At 44.1% G+C, this 21,196-nt stretch overlaps 1 protein-coding gene across 2 annotated transcripts in view; it reads right to left on the reverse strand.

The window, feature by feature from the left end:
- The window catches only part of CNNM1 (cyclin and CBS domain divalent metal cation transport mediator 1), a 61,227-nt gene extending 49,559 nt beyond the window's left edge, over window positions 1-11,668 (reverse strand). Inside the window, exon 1 of one of the 2 annotated variants that reach the window (XM_055119572.1) lies at window positions 9,773-11,668. In XM_055119572.1, the coding sequence (XP_054975547.1) occupies window positions 9,773-11,336 (1,564 nt within the window). In that variant the 5' untranslated portion in view covers window positions 11,337-11,668. The remainder of the gene's footprint in view (window positions 1-9,772) is intronic. The other variant, XM_055119571.1, reaches the window with a different exon arrangement.
- Between the last annotated feature and the right edge of the window lie 9,528 nt (window positions 11,669-21,196).

Genomic DNA, 21,196 nt, shown 5'->3' on the forward strand with positions numbered 1-21,196 from the left:
CAAGGCAAACACCTTACCCATTAAGCTATCCCTCCAGTCCCTGTTGCATTATTTTTGCTTCTTTGCTTGTTCTGCAGATATTGTCCTGGTGCCCTTGCCTGCTCCCTCAGCCGGACCCCTTGCTTCCATTCAGCTCTCCTTCCTCTCCTGCTGGTGGGCCCGTTGCTCCCACATTGATGGCGTTTTTGGATCAGCCAGAGCCCTGGTCATCTGGTATTCAGTGAGTGTCCATTCAGCACTGAACATTCTCAGCCACCAAGGGTGAAGGGAGAGCTAGCTGATGGTTACCTTGGCCTGGGAACTTGCATGGCACTTTCACTGGTCCTGTCTCCCAAGAGCCTTTGCTTAACTTGTCCCTTCTTCTGGAAAACTCTTTCTCTGGGGAACACTTTCTTTGTCCTTTTCTAGGTTTCAATTCAGATATCACTTTGGGAGGGAGGGGTTTATTCTTACCCACAAGATCAGGCTAAAACTCCTTTCGCATGCCCATAACTCCCTGTATATCTATTTTTAACTCACTTGTTACTGCTTGTGATTATAGATTGGTTAGTGTCTATCTCCTTATTGACTGAAAACACTAGGAAGTAAGGAAGTCTGACAATAATGCGAAAGGAAGAAAGGAAGGGAAGAAGAAAGAGAGGGAAAGAGAGGAAGGAAGGCAGGCAGAGATAGAGGGGAGTGGAAGCAGAAGAAAGGAGGGAAAGAGAGGAGGGAGGGGGAAAAGGAAAAAAGTAGAGATGGGGAGAAGGAAGAAGGGAAAGGAAGGGAAGGGAGGAAGTAGAGAAGAAAAGAGGAATTGGGAACTTAATTTGGAACTGACCAGACAGTGGAAATTAAAGAGGTTCCAGAGTTGTTATTGAAGATCCAGAGGTTCCCAGACATGGGCCCAGAGGCATAGCATCAGTTCAAGAGCACGAGGATGCATCTCCAAAAGTGGATAATGGACCAAACATGATGACCTCTCAGTGTCTGTGTTGCAAGCCATAATGCCCAAAAGTAGAGAGAGAGTATGGGGAATATTGTCTGCCATGGAGGTAGGGGGAGGGTGGGAAAGGGGGGGGTATACCCGGGATATTGGTGGTGGGGAATGTGCACTGGTGGAGGGATGGGTGTTTGATCATCGTGAGATTGTAACCCAGACATGAAAGCTTGTAACTATCTCACGGTGATTCAATAAAATTAAAAAAAAAAAAAGAGCAGGAGGAAATGCAGACTTTCTTTTCTGAGACATCCAAATGCTTTCAAGAAAATTGGGACACAAGCAAATGTACTTGGGATTTTAAAAACTGAAATTGGGGTGAAGTACTAGACTGTGCACCTAGAAGAGGATGTAGAAAAAAGTGATAAGAAAGAAGAAAAGGATCTTAACTGAAGTCTGTGAGATTTAGATGAGGTAAAAAACAGTCTGACAGACAGGCTGTGATGCCAGAAGAACATAACAAAGTTGGGGAAGAAAAACAAGCATGACACCAGTTTTTCATGCCCCTTCCAGCTCACATTTGACAGTTACTTCATTTGTCAGACTGCAAAAGAACATTTTTTACAGAACAATATTACAATAATCCGAATGAAAATTTCAATTAAATTTCCCAAGTTTAGCATCTTATTATTTCCCCTTTGTCTAATTTTCGTTAATTCTCTCTGCACACAATAGATGTTGTTTGCTATTTTCTCTAATTATTATTTAGATTAGAAGGTAAACATTTCTATTAATTGTTATTTAGTACTAGCCTCTTGTTGTTCTTGTTGTTAATGTTTTTGGGCCACCCCCAGCAGTGCTCAGGATTTACTCCCAACTCTGTGCTCTGGGATCACTCCTGGCAGGCTTAGGAGACAATATGGAATGCCGAGGATTAAACCAGAGTCGGCTATGTGCAAATCAAGAGCCCTACCGCTGTACTATTGCTCAGGTCATAATATAGTTTAGCTTATTTTAAAGCATTTTCTATCGAATGACACTGGTAACACATGACTTGTAGTGAAAAAAACTCTTAAGAAAAATAAAAATTTTCTTTTAAGAAAAATAAAGAATGCAGCACTAATATTTTGGCAGCTTTTTGTAGAGTTAAGTAATGTGATGAATAGACTTCCTGCTAAAACAGCCCACACCTGAATTTGGAATGACAGAGTAAAACATCACTTTTCTTATTTTTTGCTGTGCTAAGGGTCTCACCCAGGGTCTCACACATATAGGGCGAAACTGTCCCTTGCACCTGTATTATTTCTCAGGGACAATATAAAATATTAAATCAAATAAACAAATCTTTGTGGAACTTTATGTCTCTTTTCCTTCTTGTCAAAAAGAGGAGGAACTCTCTAGGATTAAGGAAGCAAAAAAAAAAATACACAGGCAGGAAATTCACTGAGTGGTGTGACAACCACGGCTTGGGGTTAACTATGTTCTTATGGTCTTCCGGTTTTGATTAGACCCAGATGGAAGTTTACTACTGAGGAGAAGCCTTTTCTCCTGATGGCAGTGGACTGGGGTAGGCTGACCTGGGAATTGGAGGCAATGACAGAGAGCACTTCTCAATAGAGAATCACCTCGCTGCTTGCTCCTGTCCCCCAAAACAAGCCTGGTTATGTTTCTCTCCCTTTTCTGGGCCTGTGATGTCTGACTCATTATTTGACTGTGCATGCTCATCACTTCCTTCCTTCCTTCCTTCCTTCCTTCCTTCCTTCCTTCCTTCCTTCCTTCCTTCCTTCCTTCCTTCCTTCCTTCCTTCCTTCCTTCCTTCCTTCCTCCTCCCTCCTTCCCTCCCTCCCTCCCTCCCTTCCTTCCTTCCTCCCTCCCTTTCTTCCCTCCTCACTTCTTTCTTTCTTTCTTTCTTTCTTTCTTTCTTTCTTTCTTTCTTTCTTTCTTTCTTTCTTTCTTTCTTTCTTTCTTTCTTTCTTTCTTTCTTTCTTTCTTTCTTTCTTTCTTTCTTTCTTTCTGCTTTTCTAGGTGATACCTGGCGATGCACAGGGGTTACTCCTGGCTCTGCACTCAGGAAATATTCCTGGCGGTGCTCGGGGGACCATATGGGATGCTGGGAATTGAACCTGGGTCGATTGAGTGCAAGGCAAATGCCCTACCTGCTGTGCTATCGCTCCAGCCCCTCCTCATTCCCTTTCATAAGTGTGCATAGCCCCCAGCAAACTCCCTGGCCAAGGGTGTATCTAGAAGTCAAACCCACCCTTCTCCTTTCTGACAGTGACTCACCCCACAGCTTGTACTGTCCACACTCACTTCCCAACTTGCCAAGAAAACCTTTCTTTGGTTCCTGATTTTTTTTGTTTGTTTATTTTTCTTTTTTCTATGTGACACATTTATGTCTGTACCAGGAACACTTACTGACTGATTGGATCTACTTTAGACAACAAATAATATGCAGGAGGATCAAAGATTGTAGAGATTATCTTTCAGCCCCATAAAGGCTAATCAATGTCTGTTATGTTCATAACTCTATTCCTAGCATATATAATGCCTGATCTCAAAGCAGGAATTGCATAAATATTTGCTGAATCAATGAATGGACAAGAAGCAGTATAAAAATTGCAGTAGACATTTTTTCCCTCAAACAGCCATACTAGTCTACAAATAACAAAACCCAGCATTATGTAGACTGCTCTGTGTTTTGTTTAGGAAGATGGTTAATTGTCTGAGTTAAATTTGAGGGCTGGGGTTATAGTACAGCAGGTAGGATGCTTGTATTGCTTGCCATCAACCTGAGTGCACCCCCTGGGACCCCATATGGTTCCCCAGGCCCTGTCAGGGGTGATCCCTGAGTGCAGAGCCAGGAATAAGCCCTGAGTACTGCCAGGTGTGGCCTAAAAAAACCAAACCAAACCAAAAACTACCCAAGCTATAGAGTATTCAGAAGCCTCTGACTTTCCAATGAGAGCTTCACTGTCTTCCTCTATTGTTTATACAGGATAGGTTTTTTCCTAAAAATAATCCAAAAATTAAAGTAGTAAATTTTATAAATAAAGTAGAATAAATCTCCAAGGCTCCATTTTATAAATTAGTTTATCCAAACCACAGAATTGAACCCCAAGGAGATGACAAAGAAATAATGCTACCATATAAAAAAATCACCCTTGGGATTAGAATGGTATATTTGGATATTGGATGGCAAGATCATGGGTTTCCCTCCCTTTATTTGTTTTTAAGAACCTTATTAAAACTGGAATTTTGCATAATACATTTTAAACATGACAAAATATTAGGAGTTATGATTTTATAGTAGTGACGTGATTATCCCTATATGATTTTATTATTCTGTTTGATAATTTTTAGTGTTATGTAATGATTATGTAGTGCAGGAATTTATAACTTCAGCAAAAAGTTTATAAAAGCAAAATAACCTATCCAAAGTTACTCTCCCCTTCATCTCTTCATTTCATTTGTATTATTCATATTAGAACACTTTATTTTAATTAGCTGTAGCTGTCTCATGTATATAGTTACATGCTGAAACATGACTTAAAAAGTACAATTCTGGAAGTTGGGTAGAAGGCGAGATCAGTTTAGAGTTCCTTCTTTTTTTGTTTTTGAGCCACACCTGGCAATGCTCAGGGGTTACTTCTGGCCCTGTACTAAGGAACTACTCCTGGTGTTGCTGAGGGGACCATATGGGATGCTGGATATTGAACCTGGGTTGGCCACATGCAAGCAAATGCCCCACCTACTGTACTATTGCTCTGGCCCCAGTTCAGATTGCCTTCAGAGAATACCATTATTCTACCAGGCTATTTGTTCTTGGGGAGAAGAAATGATATCTCTGATGTGCCTCACTCCCTACAACTCTTTGTACTGTGTTCTGAACATGAAAATAACTTATTTTATTTTTATAAATAAACAATATGTTTAACACTTTTCTTTCAACACTTAAAATTAGGCTATTAATGATTCGCCTACTAGTACTTGATATATCCCTTCCATGACATTAAGTTGAACTTTTTCAGTCATTCAGTCAACAAACCCTCAGAGGAAACTCAGCTCAGTATCCTTTCCTTTGCTAGGTACTTTAGTTATAAAGATAGATAAGACAGTCTTTGATCTCCAGATGCTCCTTATATGGGTACATATAAACAAATACCCATCATACACTTTGCTGGTTTAATAACAAAGATATGGAACAATTAAGCTAGCCCTTAATTGCGGTTTACAGGGAGAGCTTCTTGAAAGAGGTGGTCCCCATGGTCAGGGCTCAGGAGGAACTGGAGACAGGATTAGTCAGGAAACAGGTATTCTTGACAGAATCCAGCTGAGTAAAGGGACCAAGGCAGGACCTAGCACAGCGTGGCCAGAGTTCAGCACTTCTAGAGGTAAAGCTGTGGGAGAGGTATGAACTGAGACTGGAGAGGTCGGTAGGGAGCATAGATTCTAGCTCAGATGTTATCCTGCAGATATGAGCAGTACAGAAAGGTATTAAACAGAGATAACGTCACTGGGAATAATTTAGTGGCAGCTGGAGAGGATGGATTTGAGCGAGGCAAAAATGAGAAGCAAAACTTCTTAAGAGACATTTGCACAAAGGAGAAGTAGATTCATGTTCAGATCTAATAATCATAGCTAACGTTCATCATTTACCAAATGAGTAAATGATAAAATTATCATGCATTACCAAATAAGCCTTACCATGCTCTTTTGTCTTAATATTTCAAACAACCTTATGAGCAGATGCCATTATTATCCTATTGACTGTTAACAAAACAGTTAAGTGACTTGCTGCAGGCCAGGATATAAGTGTGCAGTTTGGCACTAAAACGTATACTTTTAATCACTATGCGACTTGCTCAATTTCTGTCTCTTGCTTTAGAATCAAAGCTTCCTACAAAGACCATACGGTTGGTATTCTGCACTGTCCCTACACACAGTAACTATTTGCTGAGAAAAATCAGTTACCAACATAAGAGAAAGAAATAGTGGACTAATTCATATCTATATTAGCAAAATAAGTTGGATGGAATATGGACAAACTATTAGTAGGCTTTGTTCTAAATATTTGGCAGGCTTCAGTGATTGTTATGGACTGAAAGGTTGTGTCTCTCCCCATCTCTCCCCTGAATGAACATGTTGAATAATGATATGAATTTGTCAAAGCCCTAAGCCCAGTGGGGTGTCTATAGACTGAAGGTTAAATGAGATGATAAGGGTGGGGCCTTAATTCAACAGGATTGGTAACTTACTAAGAAGAGGAGGAACATTCAGAGTAAATGTGCGTGCTCGCTCTCATTCTCTCTGCACCCAAATCTGCCCCTCTAATATTGTCCTCCCCTGCCCCCCTCTCTCCACAAGCAGAAACAAGGAAAGGCCACGTACAGTCGGAAAGGGACAAACCAGGAAGATAGCTCTCACCACAAACCAAATTGCCCAGAATCTTGTTCTTGAACTTTCAGCCTCCAGAACAGGAGAAAATTAATTTCTGTTTAAGGACTCATTTATGCCACTAAAAAATAACAGTCCAGGCAGACTAAGACAGTGACTAGCATAGTATGCGTGGTGGTAAAGGAGAGGTTAACCTGGAAGACTGTCTTACTAATTGGCATGCTGAATTCAGGAAGAGGAAAGACGAGCTGTGGTCAACTGAACAATGGTACTTATTTTATATTTAGCATTCATTGCATTTAAACACAGGACTATAGTAGGAGAGAAGCAATCAAACTCATTTATCTAACAAATGTTTATTCATTTCCTAGCTATGGCGGACAGGCTGACAACTGCAGCGAGTAAGAGTTGCTCTCTGTTCTTAGGGAACTCATAGTCCAGTGGGGAGAAATACTGCTCCCCCATGTAAAGTTAACATGCTAGCTGGAAAGATAATTTTTCTATTTCCTACTACTGAAGACCTGAGGTGATAAGAAGTGTAACAATAAAATCCCATTTGGACAAGAACTTTGAAATCACATGACCTGGACTTCCTCTCCTACCTCCAAAGAGGTCTAGGTCGTTAAAACACTTGAGCTACAAAGAAATAAGGGAAATAGAAGGGCTATAGTAAATGAAAGGCTTTTTTTTTTAAAGGTAAAGAACTTCAACTCAGATTTTCTTCTCCTAATTCATGGTACGAGCACAACCATGAATGAAATGACCATCACCAGAGAAAATGACCCCTTTTTGAGATAGCTGGGATTGAGAACACTCACCTTGGATTATTATTTTTTCAACTATATTCTCCTAAGAAAAATCTACCAATCACTCTTAATTAGGGTTCTCTGGAGGCAATGCCTCTCAAACTTTAATGTTTTCAGGGGTTGTAGAGCTTGCTGACATGCAGATCTTCATTCAGTGGATTTAGAGTGAGGCATGAAATTCTGTAGTTCGAAAACAGTTTCCAGGAAAGGTTCAAGCTTCTGCTTAATGACCGCACTCTGAGCAAGGAGCAAAGCTCTGAAGGCATGTGAAATAGCTCCCTTGGTTCACCATTCTGGTCTATTTCCCTTTAGGGATCTACCTAATTACAAACTATTCACCAGAACACTCAAGTCTTTTTCAGTCTAGATTTAGAAATTCTGCAACAGGTCTCATTTCGGATCAATACTGACTTATTTGGAGCAGTCCACAAAGGGCAAAGCACCATGCAGGGTGCTGGACCTACAAAGGTTAGTGAAACACAACCTCAGCTTCTGAAGGCTGCCTTATTCTAGCACCGCATGCCTTGCAGACTGTTAACTCTTGTGGGCAGCCTTATTATCTCACCTGTTGACTAACACTATATAGATACTCGATACATATTAAATGAGTAATGAGTGAGTTTATAAACATTTCATTAAAAATGTCTTCTGGGATGAAGGGATAGAACAGTGGGCAAGGCCTTGCATGAGGCACTTCATACAGTCCTTGGGGCACCGCTAGGAGTAATCCCTGAGCACAGATCCAGAAAGTCCTGGGGTACTGCCTGGTGTGGCCCAAACACCACACCCCCACACACCTTCCAGATTGTCTGTAGGTAGCAAAAGACAATGAGAGAACATCTTAAATGCACTTCACTGTGATCTATCATATGCAAAATGCAAGAGTAAAGTAAAACATCAGTAAAAGTAAGTAAAACAAGGCTGCGAGATTGGGCCCTTGTTCAATATGAGATTAGAACACAGAGAAAGATTCCAGGGGTGAATACACACAGATGAGGCATGAATGGGCAAGTGAGAACACAGCAAGAAGGAAGCAAAGAAACCCTGGCAGAAACCATGCCAACCAACATCTTCTAGAACTGGACTTTCAGCTTCTAGAACTGCAAGAAAATAAAATTCCATGTCTGTAGCATTTAATTATGGCAGCCATTTTTTTTTTCTGGGCAAGGCATGGCATTGAACTCCAACATCAGATGTAGATATGTACAGTTTTCATGCTCTGAGAGAGTTCATTCTCATATTAAATATGTGTATAATTCTAAGAGAGGATGAATGAACTTCAGAGTACAGTGAAAATGAATCACCCAGGGAGTGGGGCAGACAGAAGAGGAGGTAGTGTGTTCATCTAGCTGCAATGTCTATTAATTTTCCTCTTTTTCATGATACCGATATAAAGCCCGGAGCGGAAAGTACTTTTAAAATATTAATATATCTATATTAACATTTACATATAAATATTAAATTATTTGTAAATTAGACACTCAGGGATCATACAGAATACCGGGGAATGAACCAGAGTTGGCTACAAGCAAAGCAAGAGCCCTATCGGTTATACTATCTTTCCAGCTCCTGAAAGTATTTCTGGACTATCCCATCCTTTCAGGCTATGATTTTATACTTAATGCAATTTCATTTGTCTAAAAATACCATGGCATGAGGAAGACTCCAGATTTCTGTTTGCAACCTAAAGAGTAGCTCTGAAGACTGAACTTTTTGACAAACAAAATAAAAAACTTAGCTCTGCTAGCCACCTAAAGCAAAATTTAAAGACATGCTTAAAGCCAGGGGAATTATTTTATGTTCATGGCATTCTATTTGGGGAATGTGGAGGGACTGTGCCCAAACCTACAGCATTGCTTGAGAACTCAGTTACATCTCAGTCCGTGTTGCTTTGCTTTTAATTAACATGCCTACTCATATGTACAGAGGATGCCTCCTTTAAAACAGTCTCCTGTAATCACAGTTCCCACAAGTAGGGCAGTTTGGTGCTTTAAGTTAACTTTGAATCTCCAACCTGGGTATTTGAGGCGCGTGGGGAATGAATGGCTAATAGAGAGTTCCAGATAGGGAAAGTAGGACTCAAATGCCTGGCGCTGACTTTATGTAACCTACAGGGCAGAATAAGGACCCAGAGAGAAGCTAGGGAGACCTACATTTCTGCCCAGGGAAATCAAGGCTTGTCAGCAGCCGGAGCTGTCCAGCAGTGCATCCACCCGACAAATGTAAGCTTCCCGCTGGCGAGGAGTTCAAAGGCAAAGCTCTTTGTGGGGAAACCTGTAGGGGTTCCCGCGGATGACCTTCAGAGGTCATCCCTCCCCTAATCAGGGAACCAGACTGGCCTCTGAGGCTGTCCCGAGTCCAAGAACAGGGAACCTGGTTGGTAAGGGGGGTTGGCGGAGGAGGGAGGGCGACTGTTGGGCAACCTGGGCGCCAAGTGTCCGGGAGGCAGGCGACTTGGGGCTTGGAGAGAGGGAAAGAGGCAAATGGAAAAGAGCTGGTGAGTCAGGGAACCAGGCGCCTTTCTGGAGTTTTTGGTATCCTAGGAGAGAAGTTTCTGGGGGAACCTGATTACTCCCCTTCTTCCCACCGGGTAATACTTTAGAAAGGGGAGCGTTGGGGCGGGGGTTGGGGGTGGGGGCTGACCCCTGCTCACCCTTCTTAAACTCCTCCAGCACCGTGTCCAGCCGGGTATCATTGAAGACGCAGTGCAGGGGACGGTTGTAGAAGCGAGTGACCGTGAGCAGCGGCGTGCAGTCGTCGGGGTCCACAAAGGCCAAGTCCTTGACAAACAGGATGTCCACGATGTTGTGCCGCTGGTCTCCCTCGTACACCGGGATGCGCGTGTAGCCGCTGCGCAGGATCTCGGAGACCGTGGCGAAGTCCAGCACGGCGTCGGAGCGCAGCATGAAGCAGTCGCCCAGCGGGGTCAGCACCTCCTCCACCACCTTGGTGCGCAGCTCGAGGGCGCCCTGGATGATGTTGAGCTCCTCCTTCACCAGGTCGCTGTAGGGGTCCGCGGCACGCAGCGTCTCCAGCAGCTTCTCCCGGGTGTAGAAGGTGCTGATCTCCTGGCGCAGCGCCCAGTCCAGCAGGCGGCCCAGCGGGTAGCACACGGGGAAGGCCGCGGCCATCAGCAGCCGGGTCAGGCACACGCTGTGCGAGGCGATGGCCAGCCCGTGTCGCGAGCACACGGAGTAGGGGCAGATCTCGGCGCCCAGGAACACGGCGCCGGTGCACACCAGCGCGGGCAGCCACGGGAAGTGAACTCCCGAGTCCACATAGTCATCCCCGGCGCCCCCGACGCCCGGCGGCAGCGAGGCGTACAGCCAGCCGGCCAGGGCCGCGTTGGCTCCGGCCTGGCCCAGGAGCAGGGTGCAGAGCAGATGGGTGCCCCTGCCGCGCACGGCCTGCACGCGGCGCGCCTGCTCCTGCTCGGCGGCCGAGCCGCTGTTCCGCAGCACCCGTAACTCCACCGGGTCCAGCGAGAGCAGACTCAAGCGCAGGCCGCTGAACAGGGCAGACAGGGCGAGCAGCAGGAGCGCCCCGAGCGCTCGCAGCCACGTGGGGGGCAGCAGGTCCCCACCCGGGCCGTAGAGGCGCGGGCGGACGCGCAGCAGGAAGCCGCCGGCGGCCCCGTGGTGGTGCCAAGCGCGCCCATCCCAGGCGCACAGCGAGAAGAGCTTCCCGCCACCGCCCGCACCGCCCCGCTCCGCCTCGCCCTTGCGCAGCTCCCGCACCCGCACCTGGACCAGAGCCGAGCCCGCCACGCCTCCGGGGCGCAGGGGCCCCAGGACCTCCACGTCCGACGCCCAGTCGCTCTGCTCGCGGCAGCGCTGCGGCCCCGGGGGGCGCGTGGGGACGGCGCTGGGCGCCGCGCTGCTCCCGCCGGGGGGCTCCTCGATGAACACGAGCCGCGGAGCCCAGTCGCCGGTGCCGTTCTCGCCCGGGGAGAGGGTGGGCGCGGGCACGGGCGCCGAGGGCGCCGCGGGCCCCGGCTGGAAATAGACGCGCAGGAGGAAGCTGGTGCCTTCGGCCGCGCGCAGGGTGCCCCCCTCCAGGGACACGCGGCCTCCAGCGGTGTCCTCCGGCCTCAGGCCCAGCAGCCAGGCAGCGGCGGCCGGGGGCCGAGGGGACAGGGAGAAGAAGAGCAGGAGCACGGCGCTCTGGCTGCAGCAGTCCCGGAGCCTGACACCCACCGCCGCCGCCGCCGCCGCCATCCTGCACCCAGCGCGGCTGCACGTGATACTGCAGAAAGCCGAGCGCGAGCGGCGGGGAGGAGGAGCTGCCGCTGGGAACCCGGCCCCGGGCAGGTCACCACGTGGACGCCCCCCGCACGCGGGAGCCCGAGAGCCGCAGGGGTCGGAGCCTGTGGGGACCCACCCGGGCTTCCAGCCCGAGAGCGTCACGCACCGCTGCACCGTGCGCGAGCCCGCAGGCTTCTTCCGTGCGCCTGGGATGCAGCGGGTGGAGACGCCGGGTTCGGCCTCCAGCAGTGGGGCGCCCCTCACCGAACTCCTACCCGGCAGTAATCCCCTGCAGGCCCCTACAGCTTCCCCATTGGTGGAGGACATTTCCCAGCATTTCCCCCTCTTCTCCTGCCTCTAGTGTTCCCCCTTCTGGTCAAAGGATATTTTGGAGGCGAGCCCTGGTTGTGTTTGGTCCCAATTTTGGCCAGCCTTTCACGTTCAAAAAAAAAAAAATCTAGATCGTTTAATTCCTTGTTAAAGTCCCCAATGACAATACCAAGGTGAGATGGAATACTATGCAGCAGAAAAAAGGTAGTTGCCTGTTTGCGTTATGGCAAGATTTCTAAATGGCCTAAAAATGCAAGTGGTTTCAGCTAAAAGGAACCTCCTTTTCGTTCTTTTTAAAAATTGGATCACCGTGAGATAGTTACAAAACTTTCAAGATTGAGTTTCAGTCATACAATGATCAAATACCCTTCCCTCCACCTCTGTGTATTTTCCACCATCAATGTTCCAGTATCCCTCCCACCACCCCACCCCCATCCCACCCCCTGCCTCTGTGGCAGGCACCTTGCTTCTTATTCTGTCTCTAGTTTTGGGCATCATGGGAACCTTCTTTTCTTTTTAAATTTTTTTTTTTTTAAATTTAGGGGCTGGAGCAATAGCACAGCGGGTAGGGCGTTTGCCTTGCACGCAGCCGACCCGGGTTCGATCCCCGGCATCCCATATGGTCCCCCAAGCACCAACAAGAGTAATTCCTGAGTGCAAAGCCAGGAGTAACCCCTGAGCATCTCTGGGTGTGACCCAAAAAGCAAAAAAAAAAAAAATTAAATTTAATTGAATCACCGTGAGATAGTTATAAGCTTTCATGTTTGGGTTACAATCTCACAATTATCAAACACCCATCCCTCCACGAGTACACATTCCCCACCACCAATATCCGGGTATATCCCCCACCTTTTCCACCCTCAACCTGCCTCCATGGCAGACAATATTCCCCATACTCTCTCTACTTTTGGGCATTATGGCTTGCAACACAGACACTGAGAGGTCATCATGTTTGGTTCATTATCTACTTTTTGCATGCATCTCCCATCCCAACTGGGGGAACCTCCTTTTCATAACAAACTCTTGTAATCCAGTATGCAAATTGCCCTTTCCTGGGTTGGGACAGGAAAAGCCTCAAAAATCATTGGCCTCATTCTTGCCTAGACTACCTTTCACTTTTTTCTTATTTTTTTTTTGTTTTTGGGGTCATACCCGGCGATGCACAGGGTTCATTCCTGGCTCATAAACTCAGGAATTACTCCTGGCGGTGCTGGAGGGACCATATAGGATACTGGGAATTGAACTGGGGTCAGCTGCGTGCTATCTATCGCTCCAGCCCCTTCCCTTTCACATTTTGTAAGGAATGTGAGATAAATCTAACGTCTTAAAAATACATTAGACTTTTATCCTCCACAAATTGCTTCTTGCATGTGTGGTTTAAGAGACAAAAGGAAAATTTAATCCGCAGAGGGAACACTAAGGCACTGATTAGAGGGATTGGGGAAGGGAGATGTGGGGTTGAGTTTATGATTGTTTCTCTGACCCTTAGGTGTCTCTCCTCCCAACCTAGCTCTTTAGACAAAGTTCCTTGATATTTCAAGGTCCTCTCTAAGGCCTCAGGACTTTATCAGCGGCATAGCACCTTTATCAAGTTTTACCTACAAAGGAATTTCATATGAATTATTTCTTACACAAAATAGCCCTATGGAGTAGATATAAGTAGACCTATTTGTTGATCAAGTTGTACAGTAAAACTTCCTTAGACTTCAGGCTGATGTTTATTCCACCCTGTGGACCTGGCCAATCCCACTATAAAATTTAAAAACTTAATCTAGGAATTAAAAAAGTGAAACTCCTAGGGCTGGATAGATAGCACAATGGGTGGGGTGTTTGCCTTGCACTCAGCTGACCTGGGTTCAATTCCCAGCATCCCATATGGTCCCCCGAGCACTGCCAGGAGTAATTCCTAAGTGAATGAGCCAGGAGTAGCCCCTATGCAACTCTGGGTGTGACCCAAAAAGAAAAAAAAAGTGAAACTCCTGATTATAAAGTGTCACATACTCATTGGAAAAAAAATTAAATTCAATAAAACATGAAAAAAAACTTCTATTCCCACAAGCCAGAAACAAATACTATTAATATTTTGTCCCACACTTTAAAATTTTCTATATAAATAATTGAAAAAAAAACTCACATAAGCAGATGCCCTCATTTATGGGGGACATATAAATATATATGTCTAGTCTGCTTTTACAGATTATCGAGTATTTGCCTAATGTGATAAAAATCTTTTTAAAATCCTAAAGTAAGATCTCCATAATGTGATCATGCTTTTAAAAAGCCTAAAGTATAACATGCGTAATAAGATCTATAGATTTTTAGATATGCAGGTTGATGAGTCTTTGCAAGTGCACATACCCATCTTCATCTATTTCTTACTAGGCTGCAATGTTCTAATTTCCATTGCCATAAATTAATTTTGATGTTCTAGGAACAGTGATGTGGCTAAACAATTCAGCTCATGACTTCCATGAGTTGAGATCTGTCAGGCTCCATTTAAACAAAGAAAAAGTTTAATTTTTATGTTCTATAATTTTATATTAATTTAAAATTTAAAAATGCATGCTTTTAGTGGGGTTTATTTTGCTCAGTAAAATATTTTCACCTTATTAAAAAGTTATTTCACAGCCGTAATTTCTAATGAATCGCATTATTACATTATTGGCTATGTGCAAGCACATTATTTGATATGCGTGTATATGAGAGATTATTAAAATTATTCTATTTTAAGATGATTCTATTTCTTCTTTCATTAGCACTATCATTAACAAGGATTTAGGAAAGCTAATCTATTAATCTGTTTTTCTGAGTTCATTTTCTCATTTGTGAAATGAAAGACAGTTTTAAGATCCCACCATTTCATGAGATAATGAGTAAAGGCTAAAATACACTGGGTGAAGATAATCTGGAGCTGAGTACATTTCCTTTACCCAACAGGAGGTTCTGGAAAAGTACTGGGTTTCCTGAGATCTGCTGTAACTGAAAGGATTCCTGGGGACAAATTCAGGCAGTGTGATTCTAGTAAGGAAGAGCTGCCAAAAATAGCTCGCCAGAATCTGAGTGTTGACGGTCTCTCTAGCTTACAAAATGGGCAACTCTTCACTTCTTGGAGAGATGGGGAAAAATGATCATTGTCTCCAATCTCATGACTATGCTATTTCAGAATATGCACACTGACATGTTTTATATATATATATTATTACTGTTCATTCATTTAGTAAATATCTGTCAGGTTAACAAAGTGCCAGGCCCTGTCCAAGATATTGGCCAGAGTCAGACTCCATCCTTGCCATCATGAACTTCAGAGTTTGCTGAAGGTGACAGACATGAACCATACCAATCTAATACACACTCCTATGAAGGAGGTCTCCAAAATAACATGTTAGTATGTTATCTGGATCCATCAAGAAAGGAAAACCTGGGAAGAATCCACCTAGAAATGAAACTTAATGAAAATGAAGAGTTTATGCTTTAAGAATGTTGATGAAGTAATGTTCTATAGAATGTGAACAACCCCCTTGCAGTCTCAACTTGAGTTCTGCAGCTCCCTGGTTAGAATTTTCATGCATCTACAACTCAAGAGTGAGAGCTGGTGTTTAATAGAGACTTTGGTTTGCCCTCTAAAGTTTTAGCCTGGAGACTGACAGGTCTGGGTATGCTTGAACAGTGGGGTGAGCCTGGTTGCCTGTGGCTGCGCCCCAATCCTGAATAATTCTCCAGCTCTGTCTGCATTTTACTTGGCCTTGGGATGTTTTCATGTTCAGTTTTTTTTCTTTTTATATAATTATCAGGAGGACCATGAAAATATTATTTTATGACATCTTCCTTTTGTGCTACCTTTTTTGCATACAATTTTTAAAACTATGGTAATGTATTAGTGCAGCACTGTCATCCTGTTGGTCTTCGATTTGCTCGAGTGGGCACCAGTAACATTTCCATTGTGAGACTTGTTGTTACTGTTTTTGGCATATCGAATAAGCCATGGTAGCTTGCCAGGCTCTGCCGTGCTGGCGAGATATTCTCGGTAGCTTGCCAGGCTCTCTGAGAGGGGTGGAGGAATTGAACCTGGGTTGGCTGTGTGCAAGGCAAATGCCCTACCCGCTGTGCTATTGCTCCAGCCCATTGTATTAATATTCCTAATAATATAATCTATTAACATTCATTGAGCACTTACTATGTGAAAATTAGATTCTCTTTTTGATATGTAAAATTTTTTTATTGCTCACGATTTTGTGGGTTACAATGATGTTGATAGTGGTTTCTTATGCATATAATTCAAATACCACACCCCTCACCAGTATACCCACCTCCCTCTCCTAATGCCCCTTCCTTACAACCCCCACCTCCCACCAATTCAATACTGTGGATCAACTGCCAACTTTAAGTCCCTCCCCCAAACCGTGTTTGTTATTGTCATTTGTTGGTTTTATTACATGGATTGATTTAATCATCTTCCTCTGTTATGGGATATGAAAAGACCTCCTTTCCCAACACCATCTCCTACCCTTCCAGTTATTATATATGTGTGTATGTATGTATGTCATCATCATCATCATCATCATCATCCCGTTGATCGTCACATTTCACGAGCGGTCTCAGTAACGTCTCTATTCGTCCTAGCCCTGAGATTTTAGAAGCCTCTATTTACTTGTCCTTTCCAACGATGCCGCATTGGAGGCTCTTTCAGGGTCAGGGGAATGAGACCCAGCATTACTGGTTTTGGCATATGAATACGCCACGGGGAGTTTCGAGGCTCTCCCATGTGGACAGGAAACTCTTGATAGCTTGCCGTGTTCTCCCAGAGGGAGAACTAGGCTATAAGATGTTGCGCTTCCGGGAGCTTGGTTTTATAGTCTCTGGATGTTGGCTATTGGTGGGATTACACAGCGCTGGGGGAAGTCCCTGGGTGTCACCGCCTACCTACTGGAAAATGGGGAATCTGGGTGTATTTAAGCTAAACTCCCTAGCTCTAAAGCAAATTTTGTTTATTTATTTAGGTTTTTGAGACACATCCAGCAGTGCTTCAAGTTTAGTGTTGACTCTGTTATCAGGTAGCACTCCTGCTGGACTCAGGATCGTATGTGGTACAGGGGATGTAGTCTTGGCCAGCTGCATGCAGGGCAAGGATCTCAACCCTTGTACTATCTCTCTGGTCCTTTATTCTTCACTTCTGAAATTTAGTCAAACTGATGGCTGTGTGTCTCCCCCTCATTTAAAAAATCTGAATAATTCTTATTCCCAGAAACCTTAAACATATTAATAAATAGATTAGCCTTTCAGGTGCAAAAAGAGGTGGAATTGATTGGCATTTGAAGCACATCTGCTTTATTTATAGTCCACCCACATGCAGCAATGCCTCACCTGAAAGCGAATCTAAGCTTTACTATGCTTGAAGTCATAGATCCAAGTCAGATTGAGGCAGGGAGCTGGATTTTCCCAGCACAGCAGGGTTAAAGTATTCTGGAATTAGTATGTACAAAATACCAATTAATAATGCCCACAGAATTACTGACATAGTTTCTATCTATTGATAACAGAGGATATTTTGCTTAGGACAGGGAAAATCTAACCTTTTTTTTTTGTTTGTTTGTTTTTCTCAAAAACGGTAATGTGTTAAAAGTCAATTCAAAGTGGATCAAAGACACTGAGGTCTGACCAGAAAGTATAAAGTAGACAGAGGAAAATATAGGCAGAACACTCCATGATTTAGACCTCAATGTTATCTTCAATGATCTGATACCAATGGAAAAGGCTACAAAGCCAAAAGTAAACAAATAGGACTACGTCAAATTAAAAAGTTTTTGCATGGCAAAATAAACATGGGCTAAACTTAAAAGAAGGTAACTGAGTGGGGAAAAATATTTGTATCCAACACAGATAAAGGGTTGATATCCAGGATATACAAAGTACTCACAAAGATTGATTAAAAGATTTTAGAAAAATCTATCAAAAAATGGGGAGAGGAAATGAACAGACACTTCTCAGAGGAAGACAAGTAGATGGCCAGTAGGCACATGAAAAAAAAAGCTCAGCATCACTTACTATTAGATAACTCCAAATCAAGATGACAATGAGATACCATCTTACATCAGTGAGAATGGTACACATCAAAAAATGTACAAACAATTTGCTAGCAGGGATGTGGTGAAAAGGGAACTCTGCTGGTGTGAGAATGTTTAGTTCAACCCCTGTGGAAAACAGTATGGAGAGTCCCCAGCAAACTTAGAAATGAACTGTCATATGACCCAGAGACTCTACAATTGGGTATCTACCCCAGGACATAAAAACACTCATTCAAAAGAACATATGCACACCATTATTTATTGCCACATTTAGTACAATAGCTAAGATATAGAATAAACTTCATCCAATGACAAACAAATGGTTTATGAAGATGTGGTATATATACACAATGAAATGCTATGCAGCTGTGAGGAACAATGAAATCATATAATGGATGGGAGAGAAAGTCAATCTCATTGGGAGAGTGTCATTAATTTTTTTCTCCTAAAGAGCTGTGTTACTCATCATTTTTACATCTGCAGAGGGCCCCCATCCTGCATTCAGACCGTGGATTGGCAGTTAATAGCTGAATCAATAGACCAGTGGTTTGCAACCTTTCAGTTTTTTTGTTTAGAGGTTTCATCCAGTAGCGCTCAGAGCTTATTCCTGTCTGTGCTCAGGGATCACCCCCGGAGGAGCTCAGGGGACCTAATAGGGCACTGAAGATGGAACACGTGTTTGCTGCATACAAGTCAAGCTCAATACCTGCTGTGCTCTAGCTCCAACCTCATTTTTTTTTTTAAATTTTATTTATTTTTAATTAGAGAATCACCGTGAGGGTACAGTTACAGATTTATACACTTTTGTGCTTATACTTCCCTCATACAAAGTTTGGGAACCCATCCCTTCACCAGTGCCCATTCTCCACCACCCGTAAACCCAGCGTCCCTCCCACCCTCCCCAATCCCATCTCCCCCCCACCCCACCCTGCCACTGTGGCAAGGCATTCCCTTCTGTTCTCTCTCTCTAATTAGCTGTTGTGGTTTGCAATAAACGTGTTGAGTGGCCGCTGTGCTCAGTCTCTAGCCCTCATTCAGCCCGCAACTCCCTTCCCCCACATGGCCTTCGACTACAATGTAGTTGGTGATCGCTTCTCTGAGCTGACCTTTCCCCGGAACGTGAGGCCAGCCTCGAAGCCATGGAGTCAACCTCCTGGTACTTATTTCTACAGTTCTTGGGTGATAGTCTCCCACTCTGTTATTCTATATACCATAGATGAGTGCAATCTTTCTATGTCTGTCTCTCTCTTCCTGACTCATTTCACTCAGCATGAAACTTTTCATGCCCATCCACTTAACTACAAAATTCTTGACCTCCTTTTTTCTAACAGCTGCATAGTATTCCATTGTATAGATGTACCAAAGTTTCCTCAACCAGTCATCCGTTCTGGGGCATTCGGGTTTTTTCCAGATTCTGGCTATTGTAAACAGTGCTGCGATAAACATACATGTGCAGATGTCCAACCTCATTTTTAACTTTTCTACCCCTACCAACAAGCACTGGTCTGCAGAATGGTGGAAGGCCACTTCTTTAGAGCACTAATTCTCACATTTTATTACAACCATAAAAAGTCATAGGGGAAGTTTTTCAGAAAAATTGATTCTAGAAGAATAAATAGGAAGCAGGGACTGGAGAGACAGTACGGTGTGTAGGGCATTTGCCTTGCATGAAGCCAGCCTAGGCTTCATCCCTGGTACCCTATAGGGTTCCCTGAGCCCTGCCATGAGTGACCCCTGAGCTAAGCCAGGAGTAAACCCTGAGCCAGGTCTGTCCACCACACTCTCCCCCTCAAATTAAAGAACACATAGGAAGCTGATAGCAGTGGTTACCTCCTTGAAAAGAAATTGTTAGCTGGGAAACAGGAAACAGGAGAGACTTAATCCTTTTGATTTTTTTTAGATTTTTTAGTATAACATACATGTCTAACTAAAACGTACCTTTTGTGATTTGAATATAGTTGACTGTTGGCTCAGTGTTTGAGAAACAATGACTGTGCTATCTCTCAGTGGGGCAGTATTCGGGCCTTGTTCAGGCAGGAGGTACAGCATTGCTGTGGATCAGGGAGTGCTGGGGACTGAACTCAGGGCATCACATATTCTAGGCATGAGCTGTGTCAGTTGAACAATACTCAGAGACAAATTTTTTTTTGCTTTTTGGGTCACACCTGGCAATGCACAGGGGTCACTCCTGCCTTTGCACTCAGGAATTACCCCTGGCGGTGCTCAGGGGACCATATGGGATGCTGGGAATCGAACCTGGGTCAGCAGCGTGCAAGGCAAATTCCTTACCCACTGCGCTATCACTCCAGCCCCATCAGAGATGAATTTTTAAATGGATTCCTTCCCCATTACTAGATTCAACTAATAAAGACTCAGAAGTTAGGCCCCTCAACAATTCCCTGACATCCTGTCCACAAACATGTTAATGAAATTTGCAGACGACCTCCAAGGAGGATATGCTGCATTCACCAGAAAGGCCAGAGAAATTATAGGAAGCATTAGCAATATGTCTAAGAGAATGACACTTAGCTTGGAAAAGTTTCAAGTTGAGGCATCTAGGGAAAAGTAACTGGAAAGAAAATTTTTCAGGGGGAGGGCGACATCTCCATAACAGTAATGGCTCTAAGAGTCCCAGGGATATTCTAAGTGGCAAATTAGATACATGTTGTATTATATTTGGAGGAAAAAAACAATGACACTGGCTTCTGGTCACAAAATAGAGAGACAATGACTCTTTCTGTTTGGCCCTAGTGAGATAACACCTGGGATGCTGGTTTTAGTTTCGGACACTTCATTAGTGGAAAGTTGTTGATTAGCATTTGGGAATTTGGAGGTAAGAAACAACAGTTAAAGGCATTTATCTGACATGACTCAACTATCAGAACTAAAAGCACAGAGAGAAATAAAGAAGGCTCTGCGCTTAGATTGAATCCTGCAAAATCAAAGAAATTAAAGATCTTTTCACTTAAGTTTCAGAATAGAAACACCAGTTGCTATGTGGAAGGAGTTCTGGGGATGAATTTGGATAATTTTTAAATTCCTGAGATGTGCTAACATTTGGTTAACTTGGCAGGTTGCTCTTGGCCTATGCTTGCCACAGAGGGCTAGAAAGATTCTTCTTCGAACATAGATCTGATCCTGTTATTCATCAGGTCAAACCCCCTCCCCCAGGAGATTTCCATGGAATTTAGCATAATTATGCATTTTCAGGGGGTGGGGGCCTCCCAAGCATACTTGCAGAACCCCATGTCCCCAAAATTTCTTCTTAAATTGCCCTTGGTTTAGTGTGAAGTCTCTAGAATGCTGGTCAGGTCCTGCGTGTCGGGGATTACCCAGGCCACTCTAGCAGTGCTCTGGTGGACTTAGGGGTCCCCTCATGATCTGCAGTCAACAGTGTAGGGGGACTGTGCAGTGCTGGGGATTGAACCAAGGTCAGGTGCA

The sequence above is a fragment of the Sorex araneus genome, chromosome 11 (genome assembly GCF_027595985.1).
Source record: "Sorex araneus isolate mSorAra2 chromosome 11, mSorAra2.pri, whole genome shotgun sequence".
In the NCBI taxonomy this organism is placed as follows: Eukaryota; Metazoa; Chordata; class Mammalia; order Eulipotyphla; family Soricidae; genus Sorex; species Sorex araneus.